Consider the following 21753-nt stretch of genomic DNA (forward strand, 5'->3'; position numbering starts at 1 on the left):
TGTAGAATCCTCCCTGCCCTACAGAGTTGGGGACCCTCAGCTGGCCTCCAAGGGCAGTCCTTGTGAGCTTGTGCCATCTGTGGCTTAGTGACACTCGTGTATCTTCCTGCCTGGGCAACCGGCACCTAGGTTGTTTCAGCCTGTGCAGTATGGCCAGAAACCTGAGGGCCGCACCGTGGCATTCCCCAGCACACATCCACCTCGGACGGCACCCACCAGTGCAGCTGCTGCAGCGCCACAGGGCCAGGTTCGAGGACGACCACCGATTGCCACATTCTCTGCCAACCCAGATTCGAAAGGTATCTCACCTAGCTGGAGTACTCTGTTGTGGAAGGCTGTGGGAAAGTGTGTAGCACTGTGTTCTTGTCCTACCACATATCATAGCCACTGCTGAGAGGGTGCAGGGGCCGCCACTGCCTTCAGAGGTCCCATGTGCAGCTCTCCAGGTGTTGCAGACTTTTTTTTGTTTTTGGTGTTTTGAGACAGGGTCTCACCATGTAGCAGAGGCTGGCCTGGAACTCTGTGGTAGCCCACACTAGCCTCAAAGTCTTCAGTCCTTCTGCCTCAGTCTCCCAGGTGTTGGGAGCAACCACGGCCGGCTGCAGATGTTTTTACTTTCTGTGCTGGGTTTTCTTTGTACAAGAATGTTCACTTTTAACTGAGTGAGTGGTGGTGGTGGTGTGTTGGCAGAGTGTTTCCTTTGTGTGTGTTAAGGTCGTTCAGGAAACTTTGGAGAAAACTTGTCATGTTTGGTGTCATCATTTCAACTTACCTAATGGTTACTTTAAAGGAGGAGGATAGGCTGAAGTGCAGAAAAGGTCATAAAAGGCATTCTAGCCTCCAGCTGTTCACATCCATGGTGTGCTCTGCGATAAGCAATTTCTCTGAAAAGACTGAATGAATGCTGCTGTGTTTAGAGAGCAGTTTCTGACCGGGCTGACTCCTGGGCCTTCTCTTTCCCCTGAGAAGTGTATCCTGCGTGCACTGATCAGCTCACAGTCAGCCTGACTCATCGTTTGAGAAACTGAAGTAATGTTTGTATAATTTCTTAAAACTTCGGGTGTAAAATACTGCGTTTTATGAAGAACCTCTAACAGCTTTGCACAAACCAACCTTATTGATTTCAGTGGCAGCAGCCCCGTTTCAGACCTCTCAGGCTTCCACCGGTGCACCTCGACACCAGCCCGCCTCGACCTCCAGCACGGCAGCCGGTCCACCCCATCCTGCGAAACTGCGGGCTCAGACCGCTGCCCAGGCCTCCGCCCCAGGCCCACCCCCGCCCCCGCCCCAGGCCCCCTCGCTGGCTGCAGGGCAGAGCGCGCCGCCTCAGCGGCTGGTGCTCACCTCACAGGCCCAGGCCCGCTTGCCCAGTAAGTGGCCTTGCCGACCGGCATCTGCTCTTGCTGCCCTGAAGCAGCGTGTCAGGAACACGGGATATCTGAAGAGCCTTTGCTGTCCACTGCTTCTGTCTATTCTTCAGCCCAGGCCTAGTCCTGCCTGGAACCTGACACCTGCTAGAGGGCGGGGCCTCTCTCGAGGTCATCGTCCAGGGCCCTGCTCCTCTCTACTCTTTCTCCTTACCCCTTGCCAGCTCTGCTTTCATCCTGCACCTCTGTGCTGTACTGGTGTGTGGGGCTAGTACTGCCACTTAGTGTCAGCCAAGATTCTGTTCCAGGAGCCCATGGGTTCACCCCAGGGAGCATGTGGTGAAGCTACGTGAACTAGTTAGGTTTTGAGACACTAGTTACCAGGTTTGGAACTGGAATGAATCGTTGCTCAATGGACATGTTGTAATAATGGATCAACTAGAACACCACAAAGTTAACCCCAGTCAAACCAAAAAAAAAAATCACAGTGCTATTTCTCCAATATAGAACTTTTACTGCGGCCAGTCAGATTAGCATATTTTCAGACCTCATATGGACCTTCATTCATCCTGTGTGGAAATTATCCTAACATAAAATGTATGGGTTATGTTGTTTTCATATGCCGCCTTAGGTATGTTATTTGTTGTATAAAAAATTGTGCTTAGGCCTTCCTAAAGAGATGGAAGGGAGAAGCAGTGGAAGAGACACTGAATCCGCCCCATCTCCTGTTCTGAGTCTCTTCACTGCTAACAGTAGAGAGTAGCTGTCCTAAGCAGCAGATGAGGGGAGAAAGCCCTTGCATCCTTCACACTTCCCTAGGCTAGAGATAAGGTGCTATCGTGTGGGAGGGATCAAGTGAAGGGGGCAGAATCACTCTTCGTGTCAACTGGTCTTCACACACCCTACAGACCAAGGAGGGCTGGTTGGAGATTGAAATGTCTGTGTCCTCTGTTTTCATTTTACCTTCCTCGATTACAGTTATTCTGTAGGCAGGGCATCTCTAGATAGCTTCCAAGTCTTTTACTAACTTTTCTCTTTATGGTACCACTAATATTTCTGGCATGGACTTTCTTGGGAGGAGCATTTGGTCTTGCATATCACCTGTCAGTAAAAGCCTCTAAGATGCTGCTCAGTTGTGGCTAACGGGAGGACAATTTTGAGTTGGGGGCATGGTGACATTGAGTAAGATTTTTAAAAAAAAAGCATTGTGAAGTCTTACATCTTTTCATGGCAAATGTTATAGACTGGATCCTATGATCTTATTCAAATTATGATTTATTTATTTAAATACAAATTACGGGTGTAATAGAAGCTCATGACTCATTCTTTTGTATCTAGTGAACTCTTTACTTGCCCATGTGAGATAAGTTGAATGCTGCTTCAGGTTTTGAGAACCTCTTCTGAAGAGTCTCCAAATTTACTACAAGTATATTTCTGCTATTTGATGCTTGCTTTTTTTGTTTTTTAAATCATTCAGGGAGAAAAATAAAATGTTCCTGAATAGTTTGGTTACTATTAATATATCTAAAATCTTACCAGTTTTCATTAAATAGGTCAGCCACTAAAATCTGATACATTAGTTTTTTCTTTTCTGTTAAAATGATTATTTTCTTGAAGTGGTAGAGAGCAGTGCTTAAAGTTCAGTTTGCTGAATGTGGTCATTATTTACAAGTAATCATTGTTGCACAGCAATCCCAAACTTTCCCCACAATGGTGTTCACCTTTTCCTCTGCATTTCAACAGGTGGAGAGGTAGTGAAAATAGCTCAACTGGCGTCCATCGCAGGGCCTCAGAGCCGCATTGCCCAGCCAGAGACGCCTGTGACACTGCAGTTCCAAGGGAACAAATTCACATTGTCACACAGCCAGCTGAGGCAGCTCACGGCAGGCCAGCCCCTTCAGCTGCAAGGTAAAGGAGGGTAGTGACAAGCATGCCACTGTTAGCACCATTCCTAAGGCCCTGTCCCATCTAGTGGGGTGACTTGGTGAGCCATTGGACCCCTGTAAGCTGCAGGTTCTTCGGCCAGGAGTGGTGTGAACTAGTCTTACTTCATAGGGCTTGTTGAGGAGCAGTGAGATGACATTGACAAGTCACGTTGATACACACTAGAATGAACAATAGTAAGTTTTAGTGACAGCATCTGTCCTTTGAAAAGAGTTCCTATTTTCTAAATCACAATAAAAATGTTTGCTGCTTCCTGACATGAGTGTGAGGTCAGTTGTTCTAAAAGTGACAACTCGTGATTTATCTGTAAGAAATTATTTTCTTTTACATACAGACATATTTTGTTTCTGGGTTTTTTTGTTATTGTTGTTGTTGTTGTTTAATCTCAGATAGATTCCTGCTATATTGCCCAGGCTATCCTCAAACTCCTGGGCTCAAACCGTCTTCCTGCCTCATATAGGCAGACACCACCATGCCTGATTAGATGTTTTAACTTTTAATTCCCAGACTTCTGGCTAAGAGCAATGTGCTTCTCATTACTGCTTTTAGAGAAATGAGGGAATGAATTTGAGTAGCTCCTTAAGTTTACTCTTCAGTCATTATGTGGCAACAGCTTTATCCACTTTAGCTCCTCTTAGTGCTGGATGTGCCCTTGCTTCTTTTCTTTAGGTTAGGCTTCAGAAGTAGTGTTCACAACAGCTGTGGCCAGCGCCTCCCTGCAGCTTTCCTGTGAGGTGCTGCCTAGGTCTGCAGAAGGATGGAGGCTTTTACTGATAGAGAAACCATTTCACTTGGTTTCCTCTCTCCAGGGTTTCAGATGTCAGGTGCAGGCCATCCATGAACACCTCTTGTTTCCTCCGCACAACCTTGGAGCATCCTCCCAGAGGCAAGGTTTAACCTCTTTAAAGAGCAGCTGCAAAGCCACAGGCACCTGGACTGAGCCATGTTCCTTCTGGCAGTTCTTCATCCCACTTGCTGTGGTTGGCAAATGCCCACATGGGTCTGTGTGACAGTCACACAACCGTGGGACAGCCGTGCAGCCCCAGCAGTGTGTGCTGAGGCACTGGAGTGAGGTGCTGGAGGGGGCAGTGACGCTCTTCCTGATGTCAAGCAAAGCACCTGCTCCTCAGGTGCTGTTGAGTTGGGGATGGAGTATTTCCTCCTCAGTAACCAGCCTTCACATCGGTTTGCTTGTGCACGGTGACTGTAGGTCCTCTGTGTACAGGCTCGTTGTGTGTGTAACATTTGGCAGTGACTGGTGTGTGCCATAATGCGCACATGCCTGTGACTGACGCTTCTGGTGGACGTGTGATTGCAGGCAGTGTCCTCCAGATCGTGTCAGCCCCTGGGCAGCCCTACCTGCGAGCCCCTGGCCCCGTGGTGATGCAGACCGTGTCTCAGGCGGGCGCTGTGCATGGCGCCCTGGGAAGCAAGCCCCCGGCCGGTGGCCCCAGCCCCGCACCCTTGACCCCGCAAGGTAGGGTGTTCTGAGCAGGAGGAAGGCTTGGTGTTGAGCTCCTTCCTGACTCTTCTGAGTGATTGGGAGGCGTTGTGCGTTTCTGACTATAGGCCCTCCGCGAGTCAAAGCCTCTCTGTGACTGGTTCCACAGAGGTGTTGTGGTATCAGCTTGGTTTGTTCTCTTCCTCTTTTTGTTCTCAAAAGTACTCATTGTATGTTAACAGACCCCACTTTCCTGAGTTTTTCATTTTGATCTTATTCTAACAAGAGTCTTTGGGAACTATGAGAAATTTTGCTTGTTAACATATCACAAGTACATTTCCTGACTACACTTACAGTTCCCTGGGAGTGGTTTGCGGGCCACTGTGCATACAGGAATCGAATTCTTCTCCAGCTGGCCTGTGTCCCAGCTCCTGCCTTGCTCTCGCCAACTTCTCCTTGAAGGCCCCAGCCTTGCCTGGATGTGCTCTGTCCTGGGAGCTAGTGGGTGGTTTTGACGTGTAGACATGGCAGGGAGTATCAAGTGGCCAATGCACCTCTGCTTGTGGTCTGAAGCCCTGGTCACTCACTGTGTGCTGGTTGTTCAGTGGCTTTTGCTCAGTTCCAGTCCCACCTCCAAGTCTGGTGATGCTGGTGGGGCCTCTGCAGACTGTGTGACACTTTGCCTGGGTGGGGCAGGGCAAATTGTGTGCTCTACCCTCTCAGTCACCCAGCACAGTCCTGATCCCAGCTGTGGCGATGGCGTCCATGTGCCAGTTCCCACACTCCCAGAGCAAGCTCCTCTCACCGTCTTGGGAATTTGGAAGCCAGCTACTACACACTGCCTCAGAGATGGTCAAGTGCCTGTTCTAGACAGCCTGCCTCTGGGACTGGATCCTGTCCACATTTGCATTCCTTCTCAGCTCTTCATTTTTGCATTTGTAGTTGGTGTTCCGGGTCGAGTGGCAGTGAGCGCCATGGCTGTAGGAGAACCTGGGGTGGCCTCCAAACCGGCCTCTCCTGCCACAGGGCCCACCCAGGTAAGGTGCTTTGCTGTTAAGGATGTGCATTTGTTGGCAGATTGCAAGCTGGTGGTGTAGAGGCAGGTGGCTTTCAGAAGCTGCTTGTGCATGTGTTATCAAGTGAGGGTTCCATGGGTCCTTATCTAGTCAGGAACCTCATCAGAGATGCAAGTGCTATCTGAATTACAGTCCTGATTTTAGCATATAGTCAGAGATGAAACTGGACTCTGTGGGTGTAGACATTTTTTTTTTATTCCTCCATGTGTCTTCCTAGGCACGGAAGTGCTTTCTGTGTCTTGAGAAAGAAGAGAAAGCTGGCTCTCTCTGCTTTTTTCTATCACTAGTTCCCACAGAACAAGGACTGGATTTGAAGTGGACGCTGTACACAAGGGATCCGAAGGTGTCTGATAAAGAGATAACTTGCCGTGTTGTTTCTTGAGTAACCATTTCTCATCATGTTTTTGGTAAAGGAAGAAAAGACCAGGCTTTTGAAGGAGCGGCTGGATCAGATGCATTTTGTCAATGAACGACGCTGCTCCCAAGCCCCAGTGTACGGCAGAGACTTGCTGAGCATTTGCTCCCTTCCTGGTAGAGGATCTTTTGACAGCAGCCTCAGGAAGGGGCCTGGGCCAGCAGGCTGTTATATGTCACCCTCAAAAAGTAAGGGTGATCTGATTTTGACACTGAATCAACGCCAGGAATCACTCCAGGATGTTCTTAACAGGTAAGTTTGCGTATACGCAGATAAACATTTTAACCTTTTCTGTGTTTCCTCACTATGTCACGCCCCAACAATTTTCCTTATTCTTTTTCAGATGTTTTTATTCTTGTCCTCATTTCCCCGAGTTGTCTCTTAGGAGTCTCTTCTTGGGGTCTTTCATACCAGAGTGGCTTGTTTATGTGTCCCTCGTAACCACACGTATGAGTGAATGTTGCAAGAGCTGAACTCAGAGCTGGTAAAAAGTCCCAGTGGGCCGGATGCTGCAGCTAGCCTGCACAGTTCCTGCCAGGCCTCGTTCTTCACTTCCTGGAGCTTTGATCTTGTGTGCAGTTCTCTGCGTGCTCGTGTCTCCAGGCTCAGCCTCAGGACTGTTTTGTTCCTCTTTCTGGTCTGGCTACATTAGCTTGTTACTCCCTGTCCAAGGGAGGCCTTGCTGCCCCAAGCTCATCTCAGAGGTTCAGGTCCCCTGTTCTGCTCTTTCAGGTTCTTTAGATAGGCAGGATTAATAGATAGGAGAAGAGGAAAGTGCAAGTGTTCCCCAGGTTGAGCAAGCTGCCTCCTCCTAGACTGATAGGCAGCAGCCTCTCGTTCCACGCACTTGTCTCTCCAATGCTTGTTCGTAACGCATCATAGATGACTTTTGTAGTTGGGAGCAAGTTATCAAAAACCAAACTTCAGTTCACCTCTGCAGGGAGGGCTTTCCTGGTGCAGGTGACCTGAGGTTGGGAGGTCGTGTCGTGCCTGCCATGGACTCGGGGTCCTTCCTCCTTGAGGCATAGTGCTGCAGCAGTTCTGGGGTTCACGATTCTGTCCCCAGAATCCAGCTGCATATGAACTTCAAACAGAATGGGCATCTGTGAACCCATAGACTGTGGTCCAGGGACTTCCCTATGCTCCTTGTTGAGGCCTGTGCTGTCTGAAGTGGTCCTGGGTGATACTCATCGGGCAGGACTGTCAGGGTTTGCTCCTGTGCTGTGGAGGATGGTGCCAGCCTGTGGTGACTGACAGGTGCCCTTGCCACTTCTTTTGACACATACACTTCTAGAAGGTCCTGGGTGTCATGTGGTGACCCCCCATTCTTTCTGATCCTCAGGGTGGCCTGTGTGATTCCTCCGGTGGTGGCTGCACCTCCCTCCTTGTGGGTGGCAAGGCCACCCTCACTATACAGCTGTGGGCTTCGGGCCCTGAGGCAGCACCTGAGGGAACATGCTGCCCCTTACCTGTGGCAGCTGCGGCAGCTGACTGCATTGCGCTCACTGCAGTTCCCTGAGCTGAGGCTGGTTCAGTTCGACTCAGGTATGGCAGGCCCTGTTGGCAGGGTTCGTGGAGTGCCAGTGTGCTTGCTTTGTACTATGAGATACTCTTGGTGTTTCATTTCCTAGGAAAGTTAGAAGCTTTAGCAATCCTACTTCAGAAGCTGAAATCTGAAGGTCGTCGGGTGCTGATTCTATCACAGATGGTTCTTATGTTAGACATTTTAGAAATGTTCTTGAACTTCCACTATCTCACCTATATAAGAATTGATGAAAACGCCAACAGTGAGCAGCGGCAGGTAAGGAATAGCTGACCTTATCATCACTTGTTCAGCTACATGACCTCTAGTCACTGGTGTTTAGCCTCATTGCTTGCTATGTAGATTCTAGGCAGAAGAGGGGGCACTTCCAACATGTTTGAACTCTAGTTATCTGTGCTCTCCCTCTGTGGTTTATCACAAGCATATTATAAGATAAGTGTCTGGCCAGCTAGGCCTCTCAGCTGGAACAGGTGAACTGCAGTCACTCCAGGACAGTGCAGGCGTCTTTCAGGAGGCAACCATGGAGCACAGACATAGTGCTGTTCAGACTCACTATAAAAAATGCACAGAAATAATGTGCCCATCTTTTGCTTACCACTTTTGCTGAGGGTTTTCTAATTCTATCATGTACAGTGAGAGGCCCTCTCTCACAGTGCTGGTGAGGGCATGCATTAGCATAACTTTGTAGAAAGCAGTGTAGTGGTGTGGATTGCTGACCTCCGCGACGGATAGCTACTTCAGCTAGTGGTTCCACATCCAGGACTCTTGTGCAACAGAAGGCAGTGTACCACTTAAAGATTTGTGCACACGTTTATTCGCTGTAGAAATGTTTCTCCTAAGCCACAACCAGGAGCAGAGTGAATGCTCAGTAGTATAGTGAGGGGACAGAGGAGGTCTGTGGCCATATAGCTTGACAGTGTCCTGAACAAAAACTGTCCTCTCAGGCTCCGTGCAAGCATGGGCGCCTGGCATAAGGGTCCTGAATGCAAGAAGCGGGTGCTGGTTGGGGCTTGTGTTGTTTGCTGTGTTCCACAGCAGACTCAGGGCTCCCACACGGTGCGAGGATACGCACAGACACACTCACAGACACACGCACAGACACACACAGACACATGCACGCGTGCGCCTGGAGAGAATCGAACCACTTTTCTTCAGAGTACGTAGAGAGAACTTCTTGAAAGAAGAGGGCTGGCCAACTCAGGTTTTGTTTTATCGTGGAAATAATTTATGGAAGAGAAGTATTCACAGTGACAGTTTAGCTCATGGTTCCCAAGGGCTAGAAGGATCTCTTTTCATGTCCTCATCCTTACTCCAGGGGCTCTTTGTTGTAGAGTGCCCTGGCATTGCCTGAGGATAGAGGAGAAAGCACTTCTCCCTCCCCAGCAAGACTCTGCTTTCTTGTGGGGCCTACAGATTGAGCTGACAAGAAATACAAGATGCATCTTGTTTGTAGCTAATACCTGTGCTGCTTGGACAGCACACAGAGATGTGTGGTAAGTAGAATGTGGTCCATGTGTGCAGAGAGCTACATGGACCACAAACCGAAGTCACTTTGTAATTGACAGTGGTACTAAGAGTACCTGCTTAGTATGTGCAAGGCCCAAACACACACACACCCCAAAATGGGAAGATTAATTGACAGGTGTTAGAAAGCTTCAAGGTTCCCCAGTATTTTCCAGGAATACCAACCTATGCATCTTTTTTCCTCTCAGGAGCTGATGAGGAGTTTCAACAGAGATAGGCGGGTTTTCTGTGCTCTTTTCTCCACCCACAGCCGTGCCACTGGCATAAACCTAGTCGAGGCTGACACTGTGGTATTTTACGACAACGACCTAAATCCAGTGATGGACGCCAAGGCCCAGGAGTGGTGCGATCGAATTGGAAGATGCAAGGACATTCACATATACAGGTGACCACCCCAGGACATAGCTGTGGAAATAACTGTCAAGAGAAGCTTTATGGAAGGTGTTTGTACAAAAAGTACCAGTGCAGAAATGAAAGAACCAAAGATCATACTCTACAGTTTAAGTTTAGCAGTTTCTATGGTGTTTGGTTTATATTTTTTTTAGTTTTTTCTCTTTTGGCAGGACTGGGTTTTGAGCTCAGGGCACTTATTAGGCCAGCGCTGTGCCACTTGAGCCAAGCCCCCAGCTTGACATTTGCTTGAATTATCACTCAGCTGTCAGCCTGCTTGCCTTCAGTGCTTACATGCTGCGCCTCTTCTAGAACGCCTGGCCCTCAAGGGGAGGGCTTGTGTGACTCTTGGGTATCTGCTAAAAGAATTTACATCTCTGTCATTACAATCAAGCATAAAAATTGTAGCTGGCCAAATGTAACTAGCTGGAGAGAGTGTAGAAAACGCCACAACATGTCTTTAAATTTTTGGAAGTATTTATTACAGTGTAACACTAGTCTATGTAATGAGTACTGCTGCGTAATCAATCAACTGTCCCTGAGTTGTCCCTGAGCTAGAGAAGAGGCTAGGTCACTGTTTCCCAGTGCAGGTAGGCGAAGGATGAACAGTGTCTAGGTAATTAAATCTTGGAGGAAGATACCCTAAGCAGTCAGTAGGTGGGAAAGTTGTTTGTAATTCTCAGGACAATTGAAGAGTCAGGTCATTCTTACAAGTTGAGAAAAAAAGTAAAAGATGCTCTTATTTAAAAAGGGGAGGGAGAGAACTTAGGAAAATGAGAAGTCAAGCCCAGGTGGCAAAATAGCATGAAAGGATAGCCATTCACTGGTGGGTGGGAAGACATACTCGTTTAATGTGTTATAAAATGTCTCTAGACATACCAGGCAGAGAGCATGGCAAAGGGAAGCTGAGCCTGCATCAGGCCCTGGTAAGGGAGGCTTCCCTGTGTTTATGGGGCACAGGGATTGGCCCAGCCCTCCTGAAAGCAACCTGGCAAGTGCAGAGGCTTATGGGACTGGAGCAGAGGTGGGGCGGGGTGAATGATGGCAGTCTAGCAGATGCTGGACAGAGTATGGGGCAGGGACCACCTTTCTCCTGCCATCTTCCTGTGATTCCAGATGACATAGTTGTCATTGTGTCTCTGCGTGTTATTTATAGGCTTGTAAGTGGCAATTCTATTGAAGAGAAATTGCTGAAAAATGGAACTAAAGATTTAATCCGAGAAGTGGCTGCTCAGGGAAATGACTACTCCATGGCATTCTTAACTCAGGTATTCATTCTTAACTCCATGGCATTCTTATCCTCAGGGTAGTGCACCTGGGAGACTGAGGCAGGTAGATGGTGAGTTCAAGGCCAGCCTGGGTTACGTAGACCTTGTCTCAACCCTCCCTGCCCCGCCCTCCCGCCCCCACCCCCCCCTCCACCACCAAAAAAAAATCCTCAGGGTGAGCTAACAGAATCATCTTGTTTTAACATGCACTAATGAGGAGTGATTGATGGTTTTCATGGTGCATTAATCTCAAGCTTAAGCATGAGATTGTGCCTTTGATTCTGGAGACTAATGGGCTTTTTATGTGTTCAGCGAACTATCCAGGAGTTGTTTGAGGTTTACTCTCCCATGGATGATGCTGGCTTCCCAGTGAAAGCTGAAGAGTTTGTAGTGCTTTCTCAGGAACCTTCTGTTAGTGAAACCATTGCACCCAAGATTGCAAGGCCTTTCATAGAGGTAAGCAAGTGTATATGTGGTCAGCCCTAAAGACTCATTTGAAAGGAGCATCCCGTTTGGGTCCTGAGCTTGTGTGCTCTCCCAGTGTGGGTATGAGCACTCTTTCCCAATCTGTGATCCCTATGCCATGCCCCCCGCACCCACCCTCACTCCTAGTCTTCTTGCCTGTCTCCTTCCCTCCCTCACTTGCTTATCCATCCATCCCTGGCAGTTTTAGCTATAAAGAAGTATAAAGGGAATGGTGGAAGAGGTGCAGGTCTCATGACTAGCACAGTTTCAGCCCCTATCCTTGTTTTCATTAGCACTTTTCAAGCTCTAGTCAATTTCCCTGACCCCCGTCCCTCCCCCCCAGTCAGCTTTCTGAGCTCCCTCTCTGCTGACTGGAACAGCCACTGACCCACGTGGCCACCAAACACTAGAAATGTGGCTAACTTGCATTAGTATAAAGTCAGACTTAAAGTGATCTGGCTACAGGGGTGACTTGCTTATCTTTGGTGTAAAAGCTGTGAGCATTAGACAAGTGTGCAAGGCCATGGCCCCAGTGTCCTATGACAGCCAGAGCCCCTTGCTGCTCTCACCTTGTTCTCACTGACTGTAGTGTCATATGGCCAGTGCCTCTTCTGTCTGCCCCCAGCCGCTCCTTCCCAGAGGCAGCCTACTCTTGGTGTGCTTGACCACAGTTACCCAGTTTGAATTTGATCTGAGTAGAATCCTGTTCTTTGCACCTGGTTCTTGTTCTGTGTGTGATAATTTGGCTGCCCTCTGTTGTGTGGCGTGCTTGCTGCATGAACACATCACGGTTTGTCTGTCAGATGTGCCGTCCTGGCTGTGACTGTAACCTGGAGTGGAGCCCCCATGGTAGCATGTGGGTGTGTGTGAGAGGGCACTGCCTGGAGGTACTCCAGGGCATGCTGGTGGCTGTTCTCAGCAGGGTCTGTGCTGGGCTGCTGCTCCACCCAGGACTGAGCACAGCTGAAGGGACTATCTCACATGGTGGTTTCACTTTGCTTCTTGCTATGGGTAATGAATTTGAGCGCACCTTTTCACACCCTGCAGTGATGGGAATGAACCCAGGGCCTCACATACTAGATAAGCACTGTACCACTGAGCCTTGCGTCCAGCCCCTGTATACATTTTTTGTGTGTGGGATTTGCACTCAGGGTCTCCCAGTTGCTAGGCAGATGCTCTACCACTTGAGCCATACACCCAACCCTTTTTGGTTTAGTTATTTTTCAAATAGGGTCTTGCTTTTATTTATGTCCCAGCTGGCTGGGACCATGAGCCTCCTACTTATGCTTCCCTCACAGCTGGGGTGACAGGCATGCATCACCACGCCCCAGATTTTATTGGGTGAGATAAGGTCTCGCTAACTTTTTGCCTTGGATGGCCTCAAACTTTGATTCTCCTGATCTCTGCCTCCTGGGTAGCTGGGATTACTGGCGTGAGCCACCATGCCTGACTACTTAGATACTTCTATACCTGGTGAAATCTTTTCCCTATTTTTTTTTAAGTTGAGTTTTCTGTTTTTCATACTTGCTTGCTTCTTTTGTTTTATTAGACAGTCTTGCTATATAGTCCATGCATCCCTAGAACTTGTCCTCCCTAATGCTGGGATTGTGGCTTTCTTCTCGTGCCTTACTGTCCCACATGTGTATGAAGATGTCAAGGAATGTGGGAAGTGCCTTTGTAGAGGCCCCGTGACCACGTGCAGTGCAGGCTTAACTTAACCTTGTGAGCCCCTTCCTTTAGAGAGTGCACTGCAGTAGTGTCAATACAGAATCCCTTTAGGCCCTCAAGAGCATTGAGTGTCTGGAAGAAGATGTGCAGAGGTCCACAGAGGAGGTGGTGCCTGGTTCCAGTGCTGGTGTTGTGTCCTCAGACTCTGATGGCTTGCCGTGTGATGAGGAGCCCTCACAGATGGAGGAGCTGGCCGACTTTATGGAACAGGTTTGGTTTTTTTTCTTTAAAGTATTAAGATATTTATTTCTTACTTTGACAAAGAACAGTCACTCTCTGGATTCAAACATTGGTGAGATGATTGTATAAGTTACTTTATTGGCATGTGTTAACTGCCTGTTAACCCTGCTCAAAATACCTATTTTTGAAATAGCTTACGCCAATTGAAAAATATGCTTTGAATTACCTGGAATTGTTCCATACAACCATTGAGCAAGAAAAAGAGAGAAATGGCGAGGTAAGAGAACCAACGTTTGACCACTTTAGCATGCAAATAACCTTAAAATCTTCATTGCTGAATTTGATTTGGTGTATACGCAGCTTTGTTAGACTAAGCAACAAACCAAACCCAGCAGTGTGGGGCTCCCCTCACTTAGAGCGAGGTCTTGAGGACCCCGCACAGGCAGCTGTGATGCTCACTTCCTGCCTCAGTGTCTTGGTACTTGGTTCACAGTGTGATGTTCAATAAGGAGTTACATATTGGGGAGTAGAAAGGAGGGGGAAGAACTTGTGTTGCAGTGAGACCTGAGAAACCCTTTTGTGGCTCCACCTGTGAATGGTGGCCGGTGCCTGGGGAGTTGGTGTGCAGCAGGCACCCAAACCATGCTTGCTCTGATCTTGAAAGTCCCTTTCTCGGTACTCTTCCTGCCAGGATGCAGCGATGGCCTCGGTGAGAGATTGGGAGTCCCGCAATGCCCAGAGCTTCCAGGAGAGGGAGGCCCAGCTACAGCGAGAGCAGGAGGAGGCAGAGCTTCTCACCTACACAAGAGAAGATGCCTACAGCATGGTACGGTCCATGTCTGCTTCTACCCCAAAGGACAGCTCTCAGCTTGCTTGGCTTGTTCAAATCCAGCATGCGTGTTCATTCATGTTCCCACCTAGCTCATGTTCCAAAAGCAGTTTCTTTATAACTAATGTGTTGTTTGAGATCTTCAATTAAGATACTAGCTTTTATCTGAACTGGATTATCAGCTATGAGTAAAACACATTTATAATCTTGTAGTCATAATGATTGGACTTACTTGGAAGATTTAGTAAGTAGGAAAGTAAATAATTTGTGGCATAGAGCATGAAGCCCGGTTGTTTTGAGTTTGAAACTTGCCTGTGTTCCCTCAGGAATATGTCTATGAAGATGCGGATGGACAGACAGAGGTTATGCCGGTACGTACGTAGCTCCTCGCACTCTGTCTTGAGCACCCAGCTTCTTGTAGCTCCACAGCTCATGGGCCTTCCTTTTGTCTCTGCAGCTGTGGACGCCACCCACTCCCCCTCAGGATGACAATGACATCTACATTGACTCGGTTATGTGTCTCATGTATGAAACTACACCCATCCCAGAGGCTAAGCTGCCTCCTGTGTATGTGAGGAAGGAGCGTAAGCGGCACAAGACAGACCCCTCAGGTGTGCATCCTTTGGGCCTCTGTGCCTACAGGTGTCATTGTGCTTGGTGGAGGGTCAAAAGTGGGAACCAGTTGTCCATCTGTCACCTCTTGTATCACGTTGTGTGTCTTAACGTTTCCCATGAGGATCCTTGATAGTTATAGCCCTCATTAATGGTAAGCTTAGCAGGTAAGCCAGGCATGGTGGTACCTGCCTGTAATCCCAGGACTTGGGAGGCTGGGGCAGGACGAATCCTGAGATCCAGGGCAGCCTGGGCTACGTATCAAGGCCTTGTCTCGAGGCAGAAAAGAAAATGGTTGCACCTTTAACAGGTACTTCCAAGGGCCCTTGGTCCACATGTCTCTTGGCTGCCCTCTTGTTCCTTCTTTTCCCTGCTGGCATGAGGTCTCCTAGTGTCCTGTCTTGCTGAAGTCAGCCCCCATTCAGCTGCAGGCAGGAAGAAGAAGCAGCGGCATGGGGAGGCGGTTGTCCCTCCACGGTCCTTGTTTGATCGGGCAACCCCAGGCATGCTGAAGATCAGGAGAGAAGGCAGAGAGCAGAAGAAGAACCTGCTGCTGAAGCAGCAGACACCCTTTGCCAAGCCTCTGCCCACCTATGTCAAGCCCTCAGGGGAGCCAGCCCAGGACAGCCCCGAGTGGCTCATTGGTGAGGACTGGGCCCTGCTGCAGGTGAGCATCCTTGTTGTCTCTTTTGAGAGCACTCATTCAGGATTGGCTTCTCTCCATGTTTTCATTTGTGTGCATGTGATTGCCTTGCTGGAGTCTTTGGCTCAGGACAGAGCTTCTGGTCTGCAGCTTCTTGACCTGTTTGACCCGAAACCCCGTCTTCCAGGCTGTAAAGCAGCTACTTGAGCTGCCTCTGAACCTCACCATCGTGTCGCCTGCCCACACACCTAATTGGGACCTTGTCAGTGATGTCGTCAACTCCTGCAGCCGAATCTACCGCTCTTCCAAACAGTGCCGGAACCGTTACGAGAACGTCATCATTCCCAGAGAGGAAGGGAAGGTGAGCCTGGCCTTGCTCTTTCTGGGAGGACTCAGGCCTGCTCAGTGACCGCAGCCTGCGGTGCATTGCCTGGGTGGCTCACTTGTCCCCGTGGGCTGTGGTGGGACCACCTGGTTCTGTGAGTTCCCTGGCATGAGACAATGGCAGCCATGGAGAGAGACACTGTACTTGTTAGGATCACGGTTGGTGTTAGCAGCAGACCCAGTCCAACACCAACATCCGTGCTACCACTGCCATTTGGAGAACTGTCATCCAAGCCTTGGTCATAGTTTTTTTTTTTTTGCAATATTGGGGATTGAATTTAGGGTCTGAAGCATGCTAGGCAAGCACTCTACTCCTTGAGCTTTGCCTCCATCCCAGCTCTTCTATTTATTTTATTTTATTTTATTTTTAAAGAGTTTGGATAAGTAAAAGAGAAGACAACTTCTCTTTGTTTTAATGATTAGCTTAAAGAAGAGTCTGTATTTCCTCTATTTTGATGCTGAATTGGCGGTTTTACAAGTACAAGTAGTTTGTGTTTGAGGGTTAACTGACTATTGTAAATGTCCATTTACTTACAGCACAGCCTCATCATTGTGTCTTTCATCTAGGAAGCCCGCTGTGGTTTGCACCCAGCCCAGATGAGACAGCACAGCTGTCAGGGACGTGCAGCCTCCACCCGGCTTTGCCTCTTTTCATTTCTCCATCTGACTTTCTTCACACACCTCCGTCTTTTCTCCCTAGCACAAATTGTACAGTCTCTGTCATGCCAGCACTTATAAATGTCCTGCACCCTTCTGGGGGACTTGCCCCACTTCAGTGACAAACGCTACAGCAGGTGTGCAGAGTATACTACCTTTCTGCCTACCTCGGGCTTCTGTCAGCATAGGAGCTGCCAGACGTCAGTAGAGGCAGACATTAGTCCTTGCGTTAAATTTGCTGTTTTGTTACAGTTGGTGACAATGACGCTCTCTGCATATGAGTTGGCTTTGCCTTCAGGATGAGGTCTCCACATAGACCTTACTCTGTGACCACTTCAGTCATCTCAGTTTTCATCTCTAAAACACTTGTCTCAGAGTAAAGCATTTGTTTGCTTTTTTGTTTGGAATAAAAAAGCAAACCGCCTTCATGATACCATTTTGTGGTGCCTCCACCATGAGACTTCCTGAAGTCTCACATTCACTCTTTTATGTTTTGGAAGCTTTTATAATAATAGCCGTTACCTTAATATGGAAAAAAATAAAGCTAAAATTTTTTCTTCTCTTATAGCTGATTTGTGAAGCTAATCCAAAGAAAAAGGCACAAAATATTTATAAGGTATGAAGGAGATGTTCTGAGTGAGTTGGAAAGCTTTGTTCAGAGCCTGTGCGAAGAAGCGTAGCAGGAGTTCAGGAAGAGTCTGTGTTTCAGTAATAGCAGAACCCTGAAGCCAGGGTTTTCTCAAGTGCCTTTTGTTCCTATATGTAGAGGATTGGCTTCTTCACCTGAGGGGGTCACACAATGACTCCTCCGCAGGGGACGTCCTGAGCCTCGTAGTTGCTCACACCCTGGTTGTGGCTGGGTGTGTGCGTGGATAGGATGGCCACAGGCTTGTTATCTGGGAGCCAGTCACAGCCAGAGCCAAACAGTTTCCTTCACCGAACACACAGTCCTTCCTGCCTTTGGCTTTGGCCTTCACTCTGGCGGTGTGTATGACATACCTCATCTTATTCCTCTCCCTTCTCCTGCTTCCCTTTGCCTGATTTTATTGTCATAGGAGAGTGCTCTATGTATGGGAGAGTGCTCTAGGTTTGGGACAGTGCTCGGGAAATGGACCTGTGAACCTACAGCCTTGGTGTTGTAGTTCTGATTCTTTGGCATTCCTTCTGAATTTAAGACGTTCCTCTAGCAACCGACTACCCGTGCGTATGCACACGTGTGTACGTATACCACACCCACACCAGGACTGTGTCACTGTGCATGCTCTGACTCCAGTCTTGGGGTTGGTAAGAGTTTAGAGATACCAAGGAGCAGAAAGAGCCCCAGGCCACGAAGGGGCCTCCCAGCTCTTGTTCTGACTCCTCACTGGGCAGCTCTGTGACCTTCACAGACTGCATTCCTGGTGTGGCACTTCTCTCTATCGGCGAAGGAACTGCTCTGAAATTCTGTGGAATGCCAAGATGTCTTGGGAGCAAGTAGGCGACAGCTGAGTGGCCTTTGTTTAGCTGTGGATTTATGCAGAAGAGGTTAACAGACACTAGTAAAGCCATAGCCAAAACACATTTAGACTTAAGTTCCTGAATGTCACCCTCCCCGCACACTGTGGGTGGAGGGAGGAGGGGTCTGTGGAATTGGCACTTTTCCCCACTTCACGCCCATGGGTATTGGACCTGACAGGTGAAGGCTTGCAGCTGGCCCCACCCCGTCACTAGCTGTGTGACCCAAGTGTTCTATGTAACCTTTCTTTCCTCAGCTGAAGGGGGGAGATTCCCTCTAGGTTAATTGCGAGGCTCACCTGAATGAGGGCTCCCACACATTGGGGAATATCACCAGCCACCAGCCAGTGACAGCCACTCAGTATTGCTTCTGTTGTACTATGTCATACCTCAAAAAGATGGGAAGGGAGAGGAAATGGGTTCAGCCATGTGGAGCTTAGCCGCAGGCCTCCGAGTCAGTGAATGCTGTCTCCAAAGCAGTCGTCCTTCAGGCCCGTGGTCCAGCCTTGATGAACTCCTGTCCATTTTGTTTCAGAGTAAGAACAACCGTCCACTCCGCACAGGTCAGATCTATGCCCAAGATGAGAATGCCACACACACGCAGCTGTACACCAGCCACTTTGACCTGATGAAGATGACTGCCGGCAAGAGGAGCCCCCCAATCAAGCCTCTGTGCGTGCAGGCTCTTGCTCGTGAGAGTGCGGCCGTGCTAAACGAGAGGCGAGGTGGTGGGCGCTTCCCTCCACAAGTTTTCCCTTTGTCTAGTAATTGCTGTCTCTTTCTGTGCTGCAGGCTTGGTATGAATCCCTTTCAGAAGAACCCTAAGCACGCCTCAGTGTTGGCAGAAAGGTACGTGTGTGGGGGGGGCACATTTTTCACCATTTGAAAATGGTCCGTCTCAGTGTTCAGTGAAATTCAGAAAGTTAACTGTTGTACAAGTGGTATATCCCAGGCACTAGCTTAAGATGGTGCAGCATCCTGCCTGGGAGATCACGGCTTCCTGCTAAGCATGGGCACGTGGAGAGCCTGGATCTATAAGGGCATGGCCGTTGTCCCTACTTGCACTCTGGCAGGGACGTCACTCACAGGCACAGTGGGTACACTCCAGGGCTGTGGGAGTCATCACTTCAGGAGCTTTCTTCTTTCCTCTGCTTCTCCTCAGGCATAGGTTTTGTTGGTTGTACCTTAAAAATATATCACCTTTAGAGGTAGAGGTGTACTTGCTGTAAGATTTAGGAAAGGCAAAAAGATGAATTGATGGGTAGATACTGAAGTGGGAAGATGTGAGGAGGTAAACATGGTAAACTGAGATGGAATCTGACCTGGGCACGTGGGTATCAGCAGTGTCATACAGTTGGCTTTCTGGAACCAAATGTTTGGAAGGAAATCTCAGCTGAAACAGACACCCCCACCCTCTGGCTCAAGCGCCATCACTATCTTGTGCACACTGGTCGCTTCCTGCATAGATCCTGATAGCCTGCAGGGCTCTCTGTCTCTTTCTGCACAACTGCAGGGAATGGTCCTTTTCAAAGAGAGTTGGCTCATGGTGTATCTGTGAGAGCCCACAGTGGCTCCTTCCAGCCATACCCCATACCCCATTATGTCCTGGACCCTGGCTTTTGGCCTTGTGGTACCCTACCTCCAGGGAAGGAACACCCTGTTGAAAATTACAGTTTCTCTTGATAGTACAGATCACCTTCAGAGGTACCACATATGCTACTTGTTTGTTGTATCGGAGCTCTGTGGACCTTAGGGATCTAGTGCCTAGAAGCATGAAGCCAGGCTGACTCAGTACTTGTCAGTTAGGTGGGTGAGTTCAATTTGCTGGTGTTTATTTGTAGGTCATGGGCTAGCATAGCAGTAGAGTGACATGACAGGTACTGTCCTGTCCTCTTTGTACTTAATGGGAGGATCACAGAAGTACCAGATGGAGATGTTCCTGAGCTCAATGAAAGACACAGGACAGGCTCAGGGTGAGGAGCCTCAGTACCCTGGGGATTGTTGAGATACTTACCCCGGGGAAGTGGGTGGGGGTGGGGATGGCAGTCAACCCAGTAGACCTTGTGCAGAGGCAAGGCAGGGCTGCAGGAGGCTTTGGGTCACACGTGGGCTGAGCAGAAGATCTGCACAACTGGACATAGGTGTTCATTCTTACCTACTGTGTAGCAGGGGAAGAGCATAGAGCATCTGGGGTGCTTGTGGGAGGGGTATGTCTGTGGGGCTGTTTGAGGGGCTTGTCCGGGGAGTGATGGGATAGCTGGAGGTGGGTTCTGGGTTCCTTGATGTGCTATGGGAGATTTGTGGGGGTATCTGGAGCATATCCTTAAGGGGGGGCAATGCTCGCTAGTGGATGCCTGAAACTGTAAATAGTACTGAATGTCATTTATGTTCCGTTTTTCTTAAGTAAAAATCTTAGCACTTTTTAACTTAAAGGGAACAGTATGGCATCTCTCTGGCACATAAGAATTGCTACCATCACTGCTCTTGCATTTAGCTGTTGTTAAGTAAAGTAAGGGTTATTTGAACACAAGCCTGTGATACAGCAACAATCAATCCAGTAACTGAGATGGTAGCTAAGTGATGAATGGCAGGTAGCACGTACAGTGTAGGAGAATTTGACAAAGGGGTGATCCATATCCTGGAGGAAGGGGTGGGACAGTTGAGTGATTTTCATCACACTACTCAGTAATACGCAATTGAAAACTTGTGAATTGTTGCCAAGCAGTGTCTCACACCAGTAATCTCAACTGCTTGGGAGGCAGAGAGCGGGAGAATTTCAGTTTGAGGACAGCCTGGGCAGATTTAGTAAGCCCCCCATCTTGATCAGTAACTCAGACGTGGTGGCACAGGTCTGTGATCTCAGCTATGCAGGAATCTATAGGTAGGAAGATCATGGTCCAAGGCCCACCCCAGTCAAAAAAGGTGAAACCCTACCTGAAAAATAATTAAAGCAAAAAGGGCTAGGGCTTGGCTGCCTAGCAAGTGAGGTTTAAAGCCCAGTACTGTCAAAACAAAACCCCCCAAAACTGGCTATTTCTGGAATTTTCGTGTTGTATCTTTGGACGTTGGTTGACAGGTCATTGAAACTGCAGCTAAGGGTACTGCATTTCTCACTCTGCTTTTGTCTTTCAGTGGAATCAACTATGACAAGCCACTGCCTCCCATTCAGGTTGCATCTCTCCGCGCAGAGCGAATTGCAAAGGAAAAAAAGGTGTGCAGTGCTCCCGGCCCTCAGCCCGTAGGACTGCGTTGTCATAGGGACACAGTGTTGGCCCTGGGCTGGGTCCCACTGCTCCAACGTTATCTTTTCCCACCTGACTCTTCTAGGCTTTGGCGGATCAACAAAAGGCTCAGCAGCCGACCGTGACACAGCCGCCCCCCCAGCAGCAGCAGCAGCAGCCACCGCCACCCCCGCAGCAGCCACCGCCACCACTGCCTCAGCCACAGGCGGCTGGCAGCCAGCCGCCTGCAGGGCCACCCACTGTCCAGTCCCAGCCTCAGGCCCAGGCGCAGGCTCAGCCACAGCCTGTGCAGGCCCCACCAAAGGGACAACCCACAATAACGACCGTGGGCAGCGCTGCAGTGCTGGTGAGAGCCTCTGACCCCCTGCCATGGCCTCCAGACCTCCCTCTTTGAGGAGGGAGGGTGGAGGCGTGGTCTTGCCCCAGGGCAAGTGCATGCTCTCACCTGGATCCCCCACTCTCCTCCAGGCTCTCAGCTAAGCAATCTCACTGAGTTGAGGGAGAGTCTGCTTTTCTGGTATAGGGAGTGGGGCATGGAAGAACTGGATCCT

The 21753-nt window shown here is 49.1% G+C and overlaps 1 protein-coding gene and 1 non-coding gene across 22 annotated transcripts in view; both read left to right on the top strand.

Moving 5' to 3' along the window:
* The window catches only part of Ep400 (E1A binding protein p400), a 104096-nt gene that overhangs the window by 63250 nt on the left and 19093 nt on the right, over positions 1-21753 (top strand). For 13 of the 21 annotated variants that reach the window (XM_074060723.1, XM_074060722.1, XM_074060727.1 and 10 more), the window contains 23 exons: positions 130-299; positions 1128-1370; positions 3111-3275; positions 4630-4788; positions 5695-5789; positions 6242-6495; positions 7586-7788; positions 7875-8044; positions 9499-9695; positions 10857-10968; positions 11281-11424; positions 13213-13371; positions 13535-13618; positions 14033-14167; positions 14497-14541; positions 14628-14781; positions 15208-15449; positions 15613-15786; positions 17035-17082; positions 18496-18632; positions 18753-18809; positions 21093-21171; positions 21288-21548. In XM_074060723.1, the coding sequence (XP_073916824.1) occupies positions 130-299; positions 1128-1370; positions 3111-3275; positions 4630-4788; positions 5695-5789; positions 6242-6495; positions 7586-7788; positions 7875-8044; positions 9499-9695; positions 10857-10968; positions 11281-11424; positions 13213-13371; positions 13535-13618; positions 14033-14167; positions 14497-14541; positions 14628-14781; positions 15208-15449; positions 15613-15786; positions 17035-17082; positions 18496-18632; positions 18753-18809; positions 21093-21171; positions 21288-21548 (3487 nt within the window). The remainder of the gene's footprint in view (positions 1-129; positions 300-1127; positions 1371-3110; positions 3276-4629; positions 4789-5694; positions 5790-6241; positions 6496-7585; positions 7789-7874; positions 8045-9498; positions 9696-10856; positions 10969-11280; positions 11425-13212; positions 13372-13534; positions 13619-14032; positions 14168-14496; positions 14542-14627; positions 14782-15207; positions 15450-15612; positions 15787-17034; positions 17083-18495; positions 18633-18752; positions 18810-21092; positions 21172-21287; positions 21549-21753) is intronic. The other 8 variants (XM_074060728.1, XM_074060729.1, XM_074060744.1 and 5 more) reach the window with 4 other exon arrangements.
* LOC141419122 (small nucleolar RNA SNORA49) lies at positions 9082-9213 on the top strand. The gene has a single exon (XR_012443782.1). It is a non-coding gene; the product is annotated as a small nucleolar RNA SNORA49 (small nucleolar RNA).

The sequence above is a fragment of the Castor canadensis genome, chromosome 18 (assembly GCF_047511655.1).
Source record: "Castor canadensis chromosome 18, mCasCan1.hap1v2, whole genome shotgun sequence".
NCBI classification, from domain to species: Eukaryota; Metazoa; Chordata; class Mammalia; order Rodentia; family Castoridae; genus Castor; species Castor canadensis.